The sequence below is a fragment of the Macrotis lagotis genome, chromosome 1, assembly GCF_037893015.1.
Source record: "Macrotis lagotis isolate mMagLag1 chromosome 1, bilby.v1.9.chrom.fasta, whole genome shotgun sequence".
Classification (NCBI taxonomy): Eukaryota; Metazoa; Chordata; class Mammalia; order Peramelemorphia; family Peramelidae; genus Macrotis; species Macrotis lagotis.
The window spans coordinates 366,458,832-366,478,100 of record NC_133658.1 but is presented as its reverse complement, the minus strand read 5'-3'; the positions used below and the strand labels follow the sequence as shown (position 1 = coordinate 366,478,100).

General features: G+C 37.1%; 1 protein-coding gene across 2 annotated transcripts in view; it reads right to left on the bottom strand.

The window, feature by feature from the left end:
- Positions 1 to 4,233: 4,233 nt before the first annotated feature.
- Positions 4,234 to 19,269, bottom strand: part of ADRB2 (adrenoceptor beta 2) — a 116,702-nt gene continuing 101,666 nt past the window's right edge. For both annotated transcript variants that reach the window (XR_012473737.1, XM_074212362.1), the window contains exon 2: positions 4,234 to 5,322. Coding sequence is in view for 1 of the 2 variants with exons in the window: in XM_074212362.1 (XP_074068463.1) it covers positions 5,288 to 5,322 (35 nt within the window). In the remaining variant the exon portion in view is untranslated. The remainder of the gene's footprint in view (positions 5,323 to 19,269) is intronic.

Sequence of the window (19,269 nt, the reverse complement as noted above, 5' to 3'; positions counted from 1 at the left end):
TTCACTGTACTACCAAAGTGCCATGAATTTTAAAGTCCCCCTAGAAGGATTTAGAAAATTCTAGAAAATTCTGTTCTATCCATTGAGACCTGGTTAAATCTATTTGCTTCCACATTTTCATTGATAGTGGTCAGAAATTCTTCACTTTTTGAAAACTTGTCTACCCTTTAAATCCAGTTCAAATGCCATTTCTTTCAAGAAACCTTCCCTGATGTTTCCAATTGACAGTAATTTCTTACTGAGACCTCTAATAACATTCTGGAACTCAAATGCACCACTTATATAATCTTGTTATCTATTTATGTATATTATAGTTTTCTGTGTTTAGGTCATATTGCCTTATTAGACTTTAGGCTCTGTGAAAGCAGGAATCATTAAGAATCATTTCTTTTCTTAACTCATTATCTGCCTCAGAGCTAAGTATCAAGTTCTGTCTATAGCAAGCTTTTAAAGAAGATTGATAATATAAAACTTATATCAAATTGCTTACTGTCTTAGGGTGAGGTGAGGTGAAGGGAGAAAATTTATAACTTAAAATTTTAAATGAATGTTAAAATTTGTCCTCACATGTAATTGAAAAAAATAAAGTACTACTAAAAATAAGGAACACTAGTAGTTGCATGAGTGAAGGAATAAAGGAATGAATGAATAAGAATCCCCTGAATCCTGAACATTGTGAAATTAAAAATGTTTGTGTTCATGTATAAATATGTGTGTCTGTGCATGTATGTGTATCAATACATGTATACATATATATGAACAAATGAGAATCCTCTGAAGATTGAACATTGCAAAATTAAAAATGTGTGTGTGTGTGTGTGTGTGTGTGTGTGTGTGTGTGTATCTCTAGGTAGGTGTACATTTGTATATTTTTGAACAAATGATAATCCCTTCAAGATTGGACATTGTGCAATTAAACAATTGCTATTCCTCTAGTTTTATAGTATATATATATATATATACATATATATATACATATATATATATATGTGTGTGTGTGTGATGTGTGTATACATTTACATACACAGAATTCTCTCATCTAGGGGGAAGGAGAGAGAGTGGGAGAGAGAGAGAGACACTAAGAGAGGAAAAAAATCTAGGTTCAAATCTCAGTTTCTTCTACTGATGGGTTGCGTGTGTGAGACTTTAACATTTGCTGAATTAAACTCATAATATGAGATAATGATGGTACAAGTCATGCAGAACCCACAGGTAAGTTCCTTAACTTCCCAGTGCAACCACATTCTCACATGCTATGAGTGAAAGACAACAGTTACTGATTTGTATCTTTGAAGGAATTCCATACCAGAAATTCCCTGCAATGGAAATCACAAATAAAAAAAATAGACAATGAAAAGGTAAGCAATTTGTAGAGGATTGGTGGAAATAGGTGTTCTGTTGTTGCTACTGCTACCACCACTGGCATTATTATTTACTGTTGTTGTGACCTGAAATGCAGTGGAAGTTGAAGTAGATAGAGGAGCTATTGGACAAGTCTAGCATGAAAGTAGTAATGGAAAGTGACAAGCTCAGATGAGAGATCTCTCACTCTTCTCATACTTTCCCAGTATCAAAGATAGATTCAATGGATTATAGAAAGGGAACTACATCATATCCTTTTTTTTTTTCATTTAGTGTCATTGAGAGCCTGAGGGGCAGGTGCAACACTCAACCAAGAGAACATCACTGGGGTTAATAGCAAGGGAAGGACAGAAATTATGAATACATCAGAGTTAGAGTCAGAAGACTCAGGTTCAAACATGGACCTACAAATGACTACATATGTGCTCTTGGGGAGAGTTGGACTAGATCAATGTCAGAGGTCCCTTTTCAACTCTAAATCCTAAAATTTTATCTCTGAGTACTGTTTCTGAGCATTATATCCTCAGGAACATTTCTAACAAATAGACTCTCCAGCTCACTGGAAATTCTTTCTCATACCAAACTTAAATCTGTCTCTCAGCAACTATTCTCCCCTCAAATCCCTTTTGCCTTAAATTGCTCCTAGTTCAACCTTCTGGGACCAATAAGAATAATATAAATCTAATCCTTATTCTTATTCTTCTACATGACAACCTCTCAAGTGTCTCTAGATAGCTCTCATGTCCTTCCTAAAGTCTTCTCCAAACTAAAGAGTGCTAATTTTTTCAAATAATCCTTGGATGGAATAGTTTCCAGTTCTTTCCCCATCCCAGCTTCCTTCCTCTGGATGTGTTCCAACTTGAAAATGACCTTCCTATAGTGTGGTGTCCAGCTTGGTCACAGTCTTTCAAATGGAGGTCTGACATATACAGAGGCTCACAGGATTACCTCCTCCCTTGTTCTGATAAGTATTTGTTTATAAATGAGATCTAAGTGCTGATAGAATTAGCTTTGGAGATTAGTCGATTATGCTATTAATTTATTGAATTTACAAACCAGTAAACCCTCAGGTCTCCCCCCCCCCCACCCCCTGCCCCAGCACCAACTGGGAAGCTCTGACCTCTGTATGTTGAATACTACTTTAATCCAATATTAAATAAGAGTAAGTGATAAAATCCTGCCACCAGAGGGCGCTAGGATGCTGAATATCTATATCTTAATGGACAAACCCTCCTTTCTCTCCCCCACCCCAACCCAGTCCCTAAAGTGGCTCTCTTATTGTAATTCTCAGGGGACCTCTAAACCTATCAGTCACAGAATGTCAGAGCTAGAAGGGACCATAGAGATGGAGTCCAGCACTTTCATTTTGCAGATGAAGATGCCCCCAGTCACACATTTCTTGGCTATTCCAACCAAAGACAATATAGTAATACAACAGTATTCTACCAATAAAGAGTATTGAATTGAGTTAAAAGAAATGTATTTTCTCCTGTCTTTGCTCCCGTTTAATTATATGACCGGTCTTTTTCCATCTCTGAGACTCAGTTTCTTCATATGTTAAATGAGGAAAATGATCCCTGCCTTGTCTCTCCCTTCATTCTAATATGGTAAAAGTGCTTTATAAAATATCAAATGTTATAGAAATGAGACCTATTATTACTTACTAGCTCCCAGTTCTTATGACTAATTCCTCTTTTTCAGTATTCTTAAAAATTCATTCTTCCTAGGTAAGCCAAATTAGGATGATATCATGGAAAAAAGGATTGGGTTAGAAGGGAGTCAGAGTATTTGAGAAAGAATCTTTTCTCTGACATTGACTCACTCTTTGACTTTTTCCTACCTGGGCCTCAGTTTTTTCATCTACAAGATTAAAGTGTAGAATTAGATTAAACCTCTCGGGCATTTGCTATGTTTTTTGCATTCCAGGTGAATTAGTCTATGTTCTAAGTACTGACTGGCTTTTACATTCTGTTCTGTGTTCTAAAGTTCCTACTAGTTCCAAAGTTCTATGAATTAGATGCATAGCTAGCAATTTAGATTTGCAAAGTGCTTTACGTCTGTTATGTCAGTTGGTCTTTGCAATAAGCTTGCATGGTGAGTGACAGTTTCTTCTCATGTTACAAATGAGAAAACTGAAGATGAGAGGTAAGGTAACTTGCCAGGGTAACACAATAAATGTGAATCTGGATTTAAATCCAAGTCTTTCAGTCTCCCTGCAGTAGAGATAGTGATCCACTTTTCTACCTAGATGCTAACTAGAAGCTATGATCTGTATTCCCTTATTATAAATTCAAAAGATTCTTCTCCTAGAAGCTGCTTTCCCCAAGTTCCATCAGACAAAGCTTCATCAGGCTGTAGAGAAAGATCTATGTCTCCAAGGGGAAGATATAGACATGTCTTCAAGCAGAAAGGGGAATGTGCATGAAGTAGATAAAGCCATGGACTTAGATGCAGAAAAACTTGAAATAAAATCCAGTCTCTAATTCTTATTAGATGTGCAACCTTGGGCAAGTCACTTAACCTCTATGTCCCTCAATTTCCTCAACGATGAAATGGGGAAAGTAATAACCCCTACCTCCCAGGATTATTGTAAGGATAAACTGAGATAATATTTGTAAAGTGTTTAACACAGTCCCTGGCAAATAGTAGGTGTTTAATGATTGCTTGTTTCCTTTCTGAGATGTCTTATGCAATGTGATTTGGGGGAATGCCTTATTTAAAGGAACCCTGTGGTGAATGTGACTCCTTTGTTAGTGTGTTTATTTCTCTTTTTTCTTCTATCCTTTTGAAAGTTTGTTTTTTCATAATATTAATTTTTCCTAAATGGGGGGTGGGGTGGGGGTGGGGGTGGAGGGGCACACCTGCAATCACACAATGCTTCATAGGAGTGTTGAAAAACTAAACATTTACGTTACCCCCCTCATTCTCCTATCCCATTTTGTTAGAGCAGTATGGTGGCTCTAAGGGAGGGAAATGGATATATAGGATGAGAAAGGGAGAGACAGACAGACAGACAGACAGAGAGAGAGAGAGAGAGAGAGAGAGACAAAGAGAGAGAGAGACAGACAGACAGAGAAAGAGAGAGAGAGAGAGAATAAGAGAGGAAAAAATAGAGGACAAAAAACAGAAAGAAAAAACAGGAAAGTGGAGAGAGAGAACAAAAAAAGAGGGAGGGAGAGGAGAGAGAATACAGAAACAACAGAAAAAAGAGACAGGAAAAAAGAAAGAAGAGAGAAAATGAAGGAAGGAGGGGAAAAGATGATGTGAATAGGGAAGGGAGGAAGAAAGAAAAGGGAGTAGGAAAAGAGAGAGAAAGAAAACGAAAAAAGAGGAGGGGAGGGTCAGAATGCTATGGAGAGGATAAGAGAAAGAACCATGACGGAGAATTAAATGTCAAAGTACAAAGTGAAGCTGTTGCAATGTTTCTTCCATTTATGTTAAAGCGATTATTATTTTTTTTCAAACTTGACAACACAGTCCATCTGGGTCCTGTTGTCCCCTGAGTCCCATTAGGAAGCCAGTTCAAGTTGACTCCCATGATCTTGTTAATAATAAAGAAATGAAATCCCTGGATTGTTAAGGCTTTGTGTCACTGTCCTCGGGTTAGGTGGGCCAGGGAAGCCCGCATGAACCCTCTTCTTCCTAGAGACCTCGGTGTTTGGAGATCTCTGACTGCAGCAGCTTGCAGTTTCCTGGTTCACCCTCATCTCCTGACTCTTGACCCATTGTATTCTTTCCATATTATCTCCTTTCATGGCTCCTTGCTCCTTTGCCTTCAGATCCTGAGTCTCCTCTGTCATTCTTCCAGTGGTAGAAAGGAAGTCATTGTTGAAGGTATGGACCTGGAGGCAGGCAGCACCATGAGGCAGCAGTCCCCAAGGTCAATGCTTGCTGTCCCAGGAAAGTAGGAGAAAATGCAGCCTATTCAGCTTTCAACTGTCTCAGGATGGTCTGGGCTCCCTAAGGAAAACAGAAAGAAACAATGAGATTTCAGAGAGTAACAGGGATTGGCCAAGACCGCTAGTTCTTTGATCCTTTCCAGAGTGGTCATATAGAGATCCTCTGGGACAGAGGTTCTTAATTTAGGTTACATGGACTCCCAAGGGGGTCTCTGGATAGATTTCAAGGGGCTTATGAACTTGAATGGCAAAAAATTATACTTTTGTTTAATAAAATTTGTTTCTTATATAATTCTATATATTTTATTTTATTCATCTCAAAATATTATTCTGAGAAGGGTCCAGAAAATTTCATCTAGACGAAAGGGATCCATGACCCCCCCCCCCAAAGCTTAAGGATCCCTAGGGGCTCTAGAATTGTAGAAATATGAGCTGAAAGAGACCTTAGAGATCATCTATTCCAATCCCATGTGGAACCTGAGGCCATAAAAGAGAAAGGGATTTAATGGGGTATAGCAGCAAGCTCGGTGGATTTTGAATCAGGAGGTTTTTGAATCTTGTCTCTGACACTAGATGGGAGGTTAGATATTTCCCTTTTCTGAATCTTTCACCCTGTCCTTCGTGTCTCTCTTTCCCTCTCTCTCACTCTTGCTCTTTCCCTTCATTCTACTCTCTCTCTACCCCCTTTTCCCTATCTTCCTTTCCCTTTCTTTCTCTCCTGCCTTTTCTCTATTTCTATTCTATTTTTGTCTTCTTTCTCTCTCTGTACTCTTTCTGCCTGACTGTCTTTGTCATTCTGCCTCTCTATTCCTTTTTCCCTCTCTTGTCCCTCTTTCATCTAACTCTTCTTTCTTCTTTCTATTCTCCTTTTCCTCTTCCCCCCCTTACTCCCTTCCTCTCTCCATCTTCCTCTGTCTCTTTGCCCATCATTTTAAAATGAAGACAAAAAGAACATGGGCAAGATCTTATTTTTCCCATCTGGAAAATGAGAAAGTTATCTCCCAGTTAATACATTCTATGAAAAAGAGTTGCTATATTAACAAAGGCTACAAAGCCAAGAGACACAACTAAAACGTGAGTCCAGGTCTCATAATTCTAAACCTAGGAATTCCCAGGCATACCACATCTGAAGTAGAAAATTTAATCAGTGAAGGCACTGATAGAAGAAACATTTTATCCTCAAACTTGGTGAATATAGGAGGCAGCAACAAACTTTAACTTGAATCTTTAATGTATTTGAGCAGCTGTCTAATTTTCTGCTACTTTCCATTCCAGACATGATTTTCCTCAATCATCTCTTTCGTAAATGTAGACCACAACCTCTCCAGACCTTAATAAAGTGGTTGCAAGAACTTCTCTGGTCAAAGGACTTCATCCCCTGGTTTCAACCATTTCTGCTTTTGTTTTATCGTGTATTTTCACCCATTAGAATATAAGGCCCTTGAGGGCAAGGGTAGTCTTTTTTTCCCTTTGCATTTGCATTCCCAACATTTAGCATAGTACCTGACTCATAGCAAATGCTTAATAAATAACATGAATGAATGAATGTCATAAGCTTCTCCACATGTAATTAAGTTGATCTTTAGTTGATACAGGATCAGTCATTGGGATCTGAATTAAAAGGCTTTCTAGCTGGGTATGACCTACTAAATAATAGTTGTATTACACTAGATGAACTTCCAAGAATTTAAAATCATATCATTACAGCAATTTTTTTTGAAATTGAAAAGGACCTTAGAGATCACCTAATTCAGCCTCTTTGTTTTACAAATGAGGAAACTGAAGTCCAGAAATATTGGAAATTTGCTCCTTTACCCAGCTATTAAGTGTCAGAGTCAAGTTTCAAATCCAGGACTTATGACTCCAAACTTTCATTAGTATGTTCTTTAGATACTTCACAACCATAATAGGAATTCTTCATTTATTGAAAAAACCATTTTCAGACCCTTAGGGCTAGAAGGAAGGATTTTCAGTGATTCTTGCTTCTTTGAGTTGGAGGATTAATTTTACTATGTATTTCCTTGTCTCTGGGATGTTGACCAATTCAATTCTCAGGTAAAAAAGGCCTTTATCTTTGTATAGTGTGTTAGTTAAATGTTCTCTGATGTAATATTCACTGTCATAAAGGTTAAGGAAAGAATCTGGGATTGAAAAGTCAAAAGCATTCCTATCTGTGTTACCTTGGGCAAATCATTTAATCTCTCTGGGCTTTAGTTTCCTCAGCTGTAAAATAATGGAGTTAGACTAAATGATGTCTAAAGGACTTTCTAACTCTAAACTTAAGATATCATAAATGCCAACCAATATAAACAAATAAATAAATAAATGAAAAAAGTATCACAAATCTCTAATAATTTTCAGTGTGGTCTCACCAAAAGGTGATTTTTTTTCAATTCTCTGATAACATGGCTATGGGTAGAATCTCAGGCATGACCAGAGGGTATGTTTTAATACCTTGATGAAAAGAAGAGATATCTCAGTTTGTTTAGAAATGGACTCGAAATTATGCCCAAAGGGTAATAAAAATGTGGATATCCTTTGATCCAGCAATACCACTACTGGGTCTATATCCTGAAGAGATCATGAAAATGGTAAAAACATCACTTGTACAAAAATATTCATAGCAGCCCTGTATGTGATAGCATAGAATTGGAAATTGATGAATGCCCATCAATTGGGGAATGGCCGAACAATTTGTGGTATATGTACATTATGGAACACTATTGTTTTATTAGAAACCAAGAGGGATGGGAATTCAGAGAAGCTGGGGAGGATTTGCATGAACTGATGCTGAGCAAGATGAGCAGAACCAGAAAACATTGTACATCAATAACAGCAACATGGGGCTGATGATCTATCTTAATGGACTTGCTCATTTCATCAGTGCAACAATCAGGGACAATTTTAGGGTATCTGTGATGGAGAATACCATCTGTCTCCAAAGAAAGAATTGTGAAGTTTAAATAAAGACCAAAGACTATAACCTTTGATTTTTTTAAAAAAGTTATCTTCTTATGTAATTTTGCTATCTCTTATATTTTATTTTTTTCCTTAAGGATATGATTTCTCTATCAACACATTCAATTTGATCATTGTATAGCATGGAAACAATGTAAAGACTATCAGACTGCCTTCTGTGGAGTGGTGTGGGAAGGGAAGCGAGATTGGGGGAAAATTGTAAAATTCAAAAAAAATTAAAAATAAGATTTTTTTTGCTAAAAAAAAGAAATGGAATGAAAATTCTGGGCTTTGAACCAAACTCTCTTGATTCATGTATACAATACATGACTCTTAAAAAAAAATCACTTGAATTAGATTCTTTTTAGCGGTATGGGCTTTGCCTGTTAGAATCAGGAAGCTTAGAATTGAAGGGCCTTTTGAGATAATCTAATCCAACCTCTTCCTCCACTTCCATTATATAGATGAGAAAAATAAAAACCATTGAGAAAAACTGACTAGTTGAAGGTCAATGGGCAAATTAATGGCACAAGCAAAGTCCTGGATTTGGAGTAAGATGACTTTAAATATAACTTGTGTACAAGCCACTTCATCAATTGGGGGCCTTTGATTTCTCATCAATAAAATGAAAGAGTTGAATTGAATAAGTTCCCTTCCACTTCTGACACTATGTTTTCTGAAGGCCGTTTTCATTGCTAAAATATAATGTTCTAGGTTCTAACATTCTATAATATAGAGTCCTTTTAGCTTGAACATTCATATTCTCAAACTTCTTTCACTCTAATGTTCTATATTTTCAAATCCCTTTCAGCTCTATGCACTGACACATTGAGTCTTTTATATCCATTTTCTAAAATCTCTTCCAGTTATTAATATTCTATGTTCTATTGCATATAAGATTTAAAAAAATAGTCTTACTGAACTACCATTCCCTCTTTCCTTTGTTTATTTTTATTATTTTTAAAATTCTTTGCTATAAGAAATGAACCTCTGGGGAAATGGGAAATCTAGGTGACAAAAACAAAGATATAAAAAAGAATCTTTTTTTTTGAATATTTGGTTCTAAGGTTCATCCCACCTCTAATGTTCCACGATTTTATGATATTAGTCATCTCAACATCTTGCCATGTAAGTTTAAGAATGGGAAGTGGTAGAAGGTAAGGAACAGGATTAGAATCTTTCATCACAAAGACAAAACCAACTGGGAGATTTCTCTCTAAAACTCAGAGGTCTTTCCTTAACCAACTTTATTCTCTTTGCCTAGATGCCCCATGGGAGAGGGAGGATAGCTCTGGTTGGGATTGTGTTGTTTGCCCTTCCCTATACAGAGACATCCTGCTTATCACTTGCTCCACAAACACTTAGAAGTGATCTATGTCTAAGTTCCTATGAAATGAAAACTGTTTCCTAGCTTTAGATTGCCCTGACTAACCAAAGAGGTTGTTTTTTGCTAAACCCCCGCCTCCCCCCCCCCCATCATGTCTACTGGAAAATATGATCCTAGAGGCAACTTTCTTGATTTGAGAGACTTGTATTTTTTGGCTATGTTGTATTGCAAGAAGCTTTGGAGTTGGGCCAGTATGATGTGAAGCAGCTGCGTAGCTCAAGAAGACAGCACATGCCTCTCTCTCTCTCTCTCTCTCTCTCTCTCTCTCTCTCTCTCTCTCTCTCTCTGTGTATGTGTGTGTGTGTGTGTGTGTGTGTGCGTGTGTCTCCTTCTCTTTCTCAACACCCTTGGCCTTCTTTCTGCTTATCATATTTGTCATATTAGATCGATGGATTTAAACTTCAGTCAACTCTGCAGTGACCTTAGAGTCAAACAACTCTGCAGCTACTGTTTGCTAATAATAATGATGATGATAATGATAATAATAATAATAAATGTTCTGCATTATGCTTAGAAAAACTAGAACCAATGGAAGGAAGTTGCAAGGAGGCAGAATTTGCCTCCATATAAGGGAAAACTTCCAAACAGAACTGTCCCTAAGTAGAACAGAGAAAATTCAAGAATAGAATCATAGGATGTCAGAATGAAAAAGGACTTTTGGAATTTTTCTAGCTCAATCTCTTCATTTTACAGAATAGGAAACTGAGGTTAAGAGGGAAAGTGACTTGGCCAAGTTTACACATCTAGGATTAGAATCATTCTTCCTGATTCCAAGGGAGAGAACTAAAAGCAAACAGATAGAAGTTGTAGAGGTTTTGAGTCAATACAAGGGAAAACTTCTTAACAATCAGATCGAACCAAAAGTGGAATGGTATGCTACAGGAGGCAGTGATTGTCTTCCAGTAGAGGCTGACTGACCACTTTTCAGGAATTCTTAGAAGGCTTTTGCTTGAACAAGTTGAAGCCTAAGACCCTCCAAGCTCTGAGGTTTTAGATTTTTACAAATTCAGTTTTGTAAAGATGCCATTGGTGGGTTATTTCCTCCTTGAGTAGAGCAGAGTTCCTCCTCATCACTGTAGGTGATCAGAGGACCACAACTTTTGAAATGGAAGAGACCTTGGAATCTTCTAGCCCTACATCCTCATATTATAGATAAACTGACATCCAAGAAGCTGAGTGATTTGTCCATGGTGACAAAGCTTCTAAGTATGAAGAGTGGGATTGGAACCTAGACCCTCCAACTCAAGAATGAGAGCTCCTTCCCCCATATCACACTGTCCTTAATATGTTGCTGAGAACATTCTTGCCTGGTGGCCAAATCTCAGGTTATGGGTTTCTCTGTTGCCACTTATATATTTGAAGATTTCCAGCTTAGTAGAAGAATGTCCTACTGGAATTTGAGTTCTCTTGGGCAAGTCTTTTAGAGATTAGAGACATTTCCATGCCAAGAAAAAGCATCAGAGGGACATGTTAGTAGAATAATAATGACTCTCATTTCTATAGACTCTACTGTTTAAAAATTTTTCTTTTTTAAAACATTCTTACATAGTACAAGGATTATTACATCCATTTTGACTATGAGGAAAATGATGCTCAGAAGAAGGGAAATGACTTTAGAAAGGTGAATGATTATTTTTCTTCTCAGGGGAAATTGTGAGGAATAAATGAGATAATACATATAAAGTAATTTGTGACTAGAAAATACTATGTGAACAGGAGCTATTATTATCCTGAGATTTGATTCCCTAGTTATAGGAAAATAGGCTATTGGGCAGATAGGTGATAGAGTGATAGTCCTGGAGTCAAGAAGAACTGAGTTCAGATCCTGCCTCTCATTTTTCCTAGCTTTGTGACTTTGAACAAATTACTTAAGCTTAGTTTTCTTAAATGTAAAATAAGCATAACAATAGCACCTACCCTCTAAGGTCTCAGTGAGAATAAAAAGTGCTAAAGTTGGTTAAGTGCTTTGCAAATCTTAAAGAGTTTCATAAATACTAGTTGTTGTTGTTATAGGAAACTGTCCCTGAAAGATTTTCATCTATTTTCTTTAAACTTTATGAGCAAGAGATCCTGTAGACTTCTTGATAATGTGCCCAAGCATCCTGCAACCAGCTGCATCAAAAAGCCTCCTTCATTCCCAAACTAAATTACTCCTGCTGCCATCTCAGTGGGTTCTCTCTTGGGCAAACAAACATTTGTGGTTCACCACCACCACCACCACCGCTACTCCCCACCTCAGATGCTCTCCCATAAAGAGAGTTGACATGACTACTAAGCTACACTTCTAAGTCTTAGTGGAAAGAGTACTGGACCTGGAGTCAGAAGACTAGGAGGTAGCTGGGTCACCATGGCTAACTTATTTTCTTGGTTTTGGTTTCTTATCTAAAGAATGAAGACAATAAAACTTTTATTACCTGCCCCACTTCACAAGGCTGGTGTGAGGAAACTAGGATCATGGATTTGGAAATTGAAAGGACTTTAGAAGAAATCTATTTAGTCCTCATTTTACAAATGCAGAAACTTGTTTAGAGAAGTCAAGTAAAGGCAGGATTTAAATCTTGCTCTTTCTGGCTCCAAGTTCAGCACTCTATCCAGGAAAGTATTTTGTGACATGAAAGGACTATAGATGTGTGAAACATCTTCATGCTATTATTAATATTATTATTGGATCTATGATTTCAAGTCAACAACAAGAAGTCAATAAGCATTTGTTTCATGCCAATTATGTACTAAGCTTGGGCTAAGCACTAGAATACAAAGAAAGACAGTCCCTGATCTCAAGGAGGTCATAGACTAATGGGGAGACAGTATACTAACAATATTGAAACAAGCTATTTACGGGTTAAATTATTTGGGGATAACCAAGAGAGGGAAAACATTAACATTAAGGGAAACTGGGAAAAGCTTCTTGTAGGTGGGATATGAAGGAAATCAGGGAAGCTGAGAGGTAGATGTGAGGAAGAAGAGAATTCCAAGAATGACAATCAGTGAAGATGCTTGAAGTCAGGAAATGAATGTCTCATGTGTGAGGAATGTGTTTTACTGGACTGTAGAGTACACCAAGGAGTGTAAGGTGTAAGAAGATTGGAATAGTAAAAGAGAACTGGGTTATAAATGGATTTAAAAGTAAGACAGGATTTTATCTGTGTACAGAATTCCTGATAAATAATTCTCTCTTCTAATATTGAGCAGAACATTCTCTGAAGCAGAGTATTAGGCATACTTGTGACTTAGACATACTAAGTGACTTGCCCAGGGTGAAACAGTCAGGACTTGATCTTGGATCTTACTGGTTCCAAAACCAGCTCTACTCTCCATTACACTACACTGTTTATCAAATTATTTTAATTGTTGCTGTCAAAGTTCATATGAATGCTGGGGCTGGATATAAAATGTTATAACATGGAATACAAAGTCTTAGAAGTGAAATATACTACAGCACTTATAATATGGAATGTTCACATGGGAGGGCACCTAGAACATAGAATAGGGATAGAAGTTTTCAAGTTTACTATTCTTATTTTAAAGATTGGGAACCCAAGGTCTCAGAGAGGTTATATGTTTTGCCCAAGGTCACACCACAAATCATTAGCAGATAGAGGACTAGAACCCAGTTTTCCTGATTTTCCAGAGTTTTTTGCACTATAAAGTCTGACCTATCATAATTTATTGGAAATGCATGGAGTGTTTTGACTTGGGGAGAGTCTCTGTGTGTGTTCATGTGTGTGTGTGTGTGTGTGTGTGTGTGTGTGTGTGCTGTTTAACCTATGCAAACTAAGTTGCTGCTAATGAGAAGACTTATTCAACAAGACTCTTATTCTTTAATTATGAAAATGCTGGAATCAGATAAAGATTATATTTCCCCTTTAACAGTGGTGGCAAAGGAACACTTTTAGACACTATAATGATAGCTAGAAAAATTCCTTTGATATTAAAGAGAAGCAAGAATAGTATATTTGAGAATCCTGAAGATAAATATACTAGGCCCCAAATTTTCTCTGCTTCTCCTCACCTAAAATTCCTTTCTTCCATTTTGAATGACTTTCATAGGGGAAAAGGATTAAGGCCCTTGAGAATAACTAGGAGCAAAAAGGATCTGGGAAGTTTGGGTAGAGAAGAGGTCAGAGAATGGATTTACTAGTTGACTAAGGCTAGCTTAATATGAAGAATGGAAAGGACAGGTAGTAGTGAGGCTTCTGTCTGAGTGGCTTCTGTCTGAGAGTACTCCTAAAGAGGCTGCAAGATCTATTGGCAGAGAAACCACACACAGGTCGTTCATAAAGTGAAATGTTAGTCCAGATGGTCTTCCTTCTTACTCTAAAACTATCTGATTCCCTTTGTCTGTTCTTCGAGACCTAGATCAAATTTAACTACTTTCTGAGACCACAATTTCCCCTTTTTACTCATCCAATAGTCCTTATTGTCTTTTGTACCCTTTTGAGTACTAGAGAAATACTTTCTTGTTCTGTTGGCTAATTTTTTACTGTAAATGTCTTATATGGAGGCATAGGCACTAGAGAGCCAGTACTGAGTTCATTGAGACCTGATTTTGACACATGAAAACTGTTTCCATAGGAATTTAACATGTCAATCTCCCAACTCTCTAAGATTTTATACATGAATTGTTGATCTGTATTGGGGGAAAGGGAAACTCCATTTGAAGAGTTTCCTCCATCAGTGATATCCAGGTATAGAGAGCATAGAAGCATACTTCACTGATTAGACTGACTGAGTCTAAAATTGTGATGCAAATTAAACAATATTTGGGGAGCATCACAGTATAATGAAAATGGTAACAGTCTTATAGTCAGAATAACTGAGTTCTGACTTACTAGGTGGGTAAGCTTGAAGCAAAGTGCTTAACTTCTATAAACTTCAATTTTCTCATCTGTAAAATGGAAACAACAATATTTTCTACTTTGCAACATAATTGCAGGGAAGGTACTTTGTAACCTTTAAACCACAATAGAAATATGATCTAGTATTGTTACTAGTACCACAGGAACAATGTTAAAATGTTATGAATAGGCAGTTGTCAAATGATGTCATAGAAGCATTTTGCAATGTTATATAGTGAGCTTTGGTTATAATTCAATAATTATGTTATTGTAACATATTCTTGGTTTGGGCATTGGCATGATGAAAAAAACCTTTACTTCTCATGTTAAAGTAGAATTTCAACTAATGTCTGCTCTACAGGCTAAACAATTGAAGAAGAAATTCTGTATAAATTAGTGCTTTGCCACTGATAAAGAAATCTAAACTTATTTTGTCCAAATCATTTTTATTATTCCTGTTGCTATTCCAATTCTAATATTGTTCAATACCCTATTATTTCAATCCCTATTTCTTCTAATTGGCCTATTTTGTGTTCTATGTTCTACATTGAAGTTCCTCATTTTGACAGAGGTAGGAAATGACTTTCCCAGAGAAGTTAAGTGATTTATCCAGGGACATTTGTGGGGTTAATGGTAGAGGTAAAATTAGAACCCAGGTCTTCTGAGTCCCAGTTTAGGATCATTCAGACCACCCCTCAAAAAGCAATTTTATCTTCCCTTGCTAGAATGTTTAAACTTTGAAGTTGGTGTTCTAGACTCCATTTCGTCTGATAGTGGGTAACTGGTAAAATACTTGGGCACACAGGGACATTCAATAAGAGCTGTAGGGCAAGAACCCATGAAGGTTGGCAGTGTCTCTTTCAGTGTTCCTGGCCACACCTCCCCTTTGCATTCAAATATTCTCCAAGGGACAAAAGCCAGGAAACAGTAATGGAAGTTGCCAATAGGTTTTACAGAGACATGCCCGAAGCTGGCAGAGTATGCTGTTGACACAGTTAGCTCCCAATGGGGACAGAAGCCTGAGAGGGTGGAGAAGGGGATGGGAGGGTCTCAGTGGCTCCTTCCCTACAACCAACCACACTGTTTATTGGGCTGTCTCTGCCTCAGCCTGTCTATTCCCTTCTGGCCAATCCTCAGGCTAAAGACAGTTGCAGCAGCTCCACATTTAATAAGGATAATGACAGGTATTTATTATCACAATGTATTTTACAATGCACAAACTATTTGATTCCCAAAATAAGCCTTTGAAGGAGGCAAGGCAAGGCAGGGTTTTCTTCCCATTTTACAGAAGCAGAGTCATAGGAAAACAAAGACCAAACACTTAGCTTCTATGTCTTCAGGATCTTCCCAGTTCTGAATAACGGCAATAACAGCTAGCAACAACAGTCAACGACAACTACAAAAATAGGTAACATGCACATTGTACCTACTTTTGGATATGACTGTGTGCTAAATGCTTTATGAAATATTTTCTCCTTTGCTTCTCACTACAATCCAGGGAGATGAGTGTTTTTATTATCTCTAGTTAACAGAGGTTAAGTGATTTGTTGAGGGTCATACAGTTAGTGTCTGAGATGGGATTTGAACTTGAATCTTCTTAACTCTAGACTTAGAAGACATTATATGGTTTTAGCTCTTACTCTTAATTTCCTGTGTTCTTAATGTCTTCCTCTAATGCCTCACTCTAACATGGAGGTGAGTAGAGTCTGAGTTGTCCAAAGCTTTGAGAGAAAGTTGTGACAGCTCCCTTCTCCTAAAGTACTTTAGATGGAATTGATAAGAGACTAGTCTAAGTGTAAGGAATGATATCTCCCAAAGGTTGGTCACTGAATAATAAGATCAATGAGTCACAGTAACTTATGAAGACCAACAGCCATCTTCTATAATATTTTCACTGCACTTCGGTGAATAATTATACAACCTGGAAATGTTGCAGTAGATTCAATCTGCTTAAAATGGAAAGAACATCCTTTAGACATAGTGTAATGGGGGGGAGAATTTGGAGTGAAAAGATCTGTGTCATTTTAGACAGGTCATTTAATTTCTTTGGACTACAATTTTCTCATCTGGTCAAGTCCCAGACTAGATAGAAATGGGGGCAAAGGTGTGCAATGGAAAGAATACTGAGCTAAAAGACAGGAGAGAGCTAAATGGGAATATTGTCTCCAACATTTATGAGTTGTATAACCTGAGAAAGTCATCTAATCTTTCTGAGATTCTGTTAGCTCATCTGTGGAGATCAAATGAAAACAATGTATGACAAGTGTTTTCAGAACCTTAGCTTCATAGTAGCTGTAAGTTCTCTGTCTACTAATGTACTTTAAGAATATAACAAGTCTTCCCACTGATGCTGTATGTAGCTGTGGAAGAGGGTATCCAAGGTTTGTGAGGAGAGTGTTTCTGTGGCTACTATTTTTATGATGCTATCTAGATAGATGCCTTTACTTTGAGACAACTATGTCTACCAACTGACTATTAAAGTACTTCAGTTTTAGGAGTGTGGACCCATAGAATACCTTGATCATGAAGGTAATTGGTCCTTATTCATCCTATGTGTTAGGGTTGGGGAGAATTCTGGAGGGATAATTCACTAAGAAATCTGTGCCTTCTCTTTCTATTTTTTTTAACAAAGCCCCTCACGTGCTTATCTGATTTGTTGTTGACTTTGAATCCATTGATATTTCCTGAAGATACCAGAGAAGCAAGTCTTATCAGTCAACAACAAATCATCAGAAATATTTGCCACACTTCTAAAAAATGTCAGAATTTTTTAACCCCAAAGATATCATATGTTCTTGCAGCTTTCCTGACAAAATAACTTTGTTATGTGAAACATCCTAGAAATACCAGCTGGATTTTTCTGTCCCAAATTTCTTTTCCAGAGCTTTCTGAAACATCAACCTCTAGCAGATTAATTCTTGTAGAGCTGAAAAAAAGCAAACCAAAGCCCTTAGAAATCATCTGATATGACCCTTCCATTTTACAAAAGGGAAAACTGAGACTCTGAGAAGTAAAATACCTTGTTCAAGGTCATGGGGTAGTTAAATGACAGAGCCCAGAATTTGAACCCATGTCTTCTGATTTCAAACTCAGAACTGATTGACCCTAAAGTGATTGTGCCTATATCATCTTTTAGACTGCCATCAGAATTCTCTCTGGGATAAATTATCTTATTTCAATAATCCTGGACTATCTTCCCATTTTGCAATACAATTGAAGCACCTGTAACCTTAATTCAATTCAATGAACATTTACTAAATGCCTACTATATGTCTGGCACTATCCTAAGGTGCTATATTATAGTCTGAGATCAGACACCTAGTTTCCCCAGCAAGGGCAACTTCTGAATCATTAATAGGCTTCTCAAGACTCAAGGCCCCACCTGACTTGTTGGGAATGTATTGGCTATCCAGTTTTTCTGGGCATTTGACTAAAAAAAAATAGTAGCAATATGTGGCTCATATTTATATAGTAGTATATGTTTTGCAAAGCACTTTCCATTGCTTATCTCTTTCCATTCTTACAAAAACCCTGCAAGAGAAGTATTGCAGCTACTATTATGGTCATGTTGCAGACGAATAAATAGGTTTGGAAAAGTTAAGTAACTTGGCCAAGAATACAGAGCTGGTAAGGGAATGAGGATACAATACCAAATTCTTTATTTCAAATCCATTGTTCTTTCCATTACATAACAGAAGCCTAATCTACTAGGGTGGCAAATAGAGGCCCATTTAGGTAACCATAGTATATTTGCACAATTTTACCTTCAAAATCTCAGCTATTAATGTCCTATTTCTCCCCCACCTCTCCAATCCAATAAATTGTCAATCCTGCTAATTTTACAGCTATTTCCTCATATCCACTCTGACTGCTATCACCCTAGTTCAAGCTACCATAGCTTTGGGATCATCTTATGAGCATTATTTTTACTATTATTAATAATAATAGCTGGTTTTTATAGTATACTATTTTAAAGTTTGAACACTTTTATCCAAATTTATATATATATATGTTCAGGTTGGCTAGTTTTTATAGTATATACTGTTTTAAGATTTGAAAACTTTTATATACATATGTATGTAATCTTATTTGATCCTTACAACAGCCCTATAAGAAAGGTGTACTCTAATCTTCATTTTACAGATGAAGAAGCTGAAACTGACAGAGTTTAAATGATTTGACCCTCAGAGTCACCTATATAGTGAGTATCTCAGGTTACATTTGAACTTAGGTGCTGCTGACTCTTAAGTCCAGTGCTCTTACCCACAAAATGCTTGAATTAATTAAATAGATACTTAGTTGACTGATTGACTACTTAAAAACCTCCTAACTCATCTCTCTGCTCTCTCATACTCTATTCTCTCCAATCTAGACTTCAGAGAGCTGCCAAAATAAACTTCCTAATGAACAGGTCTGACCATGTTGCTCTCTTGCTCCAAAGTTTTCAATGGCTTCCTATTGCCTTTAGGATAAGAAACAAAAAATTGTTAGCCAGGTGGTTAAGCCCTTCTGCAATCTAGCTCCAAATTCCTTTTCCAACCTTCTTTCATCCTTCTTCCTTCCATACTCCTTAAGTTGTACACACACACACACACACACACACACACACACACACACACACATACACACACACACGAGATCCTCACTGTTCCTTTTTCTTCCCCTTCTCTGCCTCTATGTGGCTACGTCGCTAAATGTTTGATTTAGGCACCACTCCTTGAATGAAGATCTTTCCTGATTTACCCATGTACAGTTAAAAGTGAAATTCCCAAATTTTCCTAATGTATTTCATTTGGATCTCTCTCATACTTTCACCATATTCTAC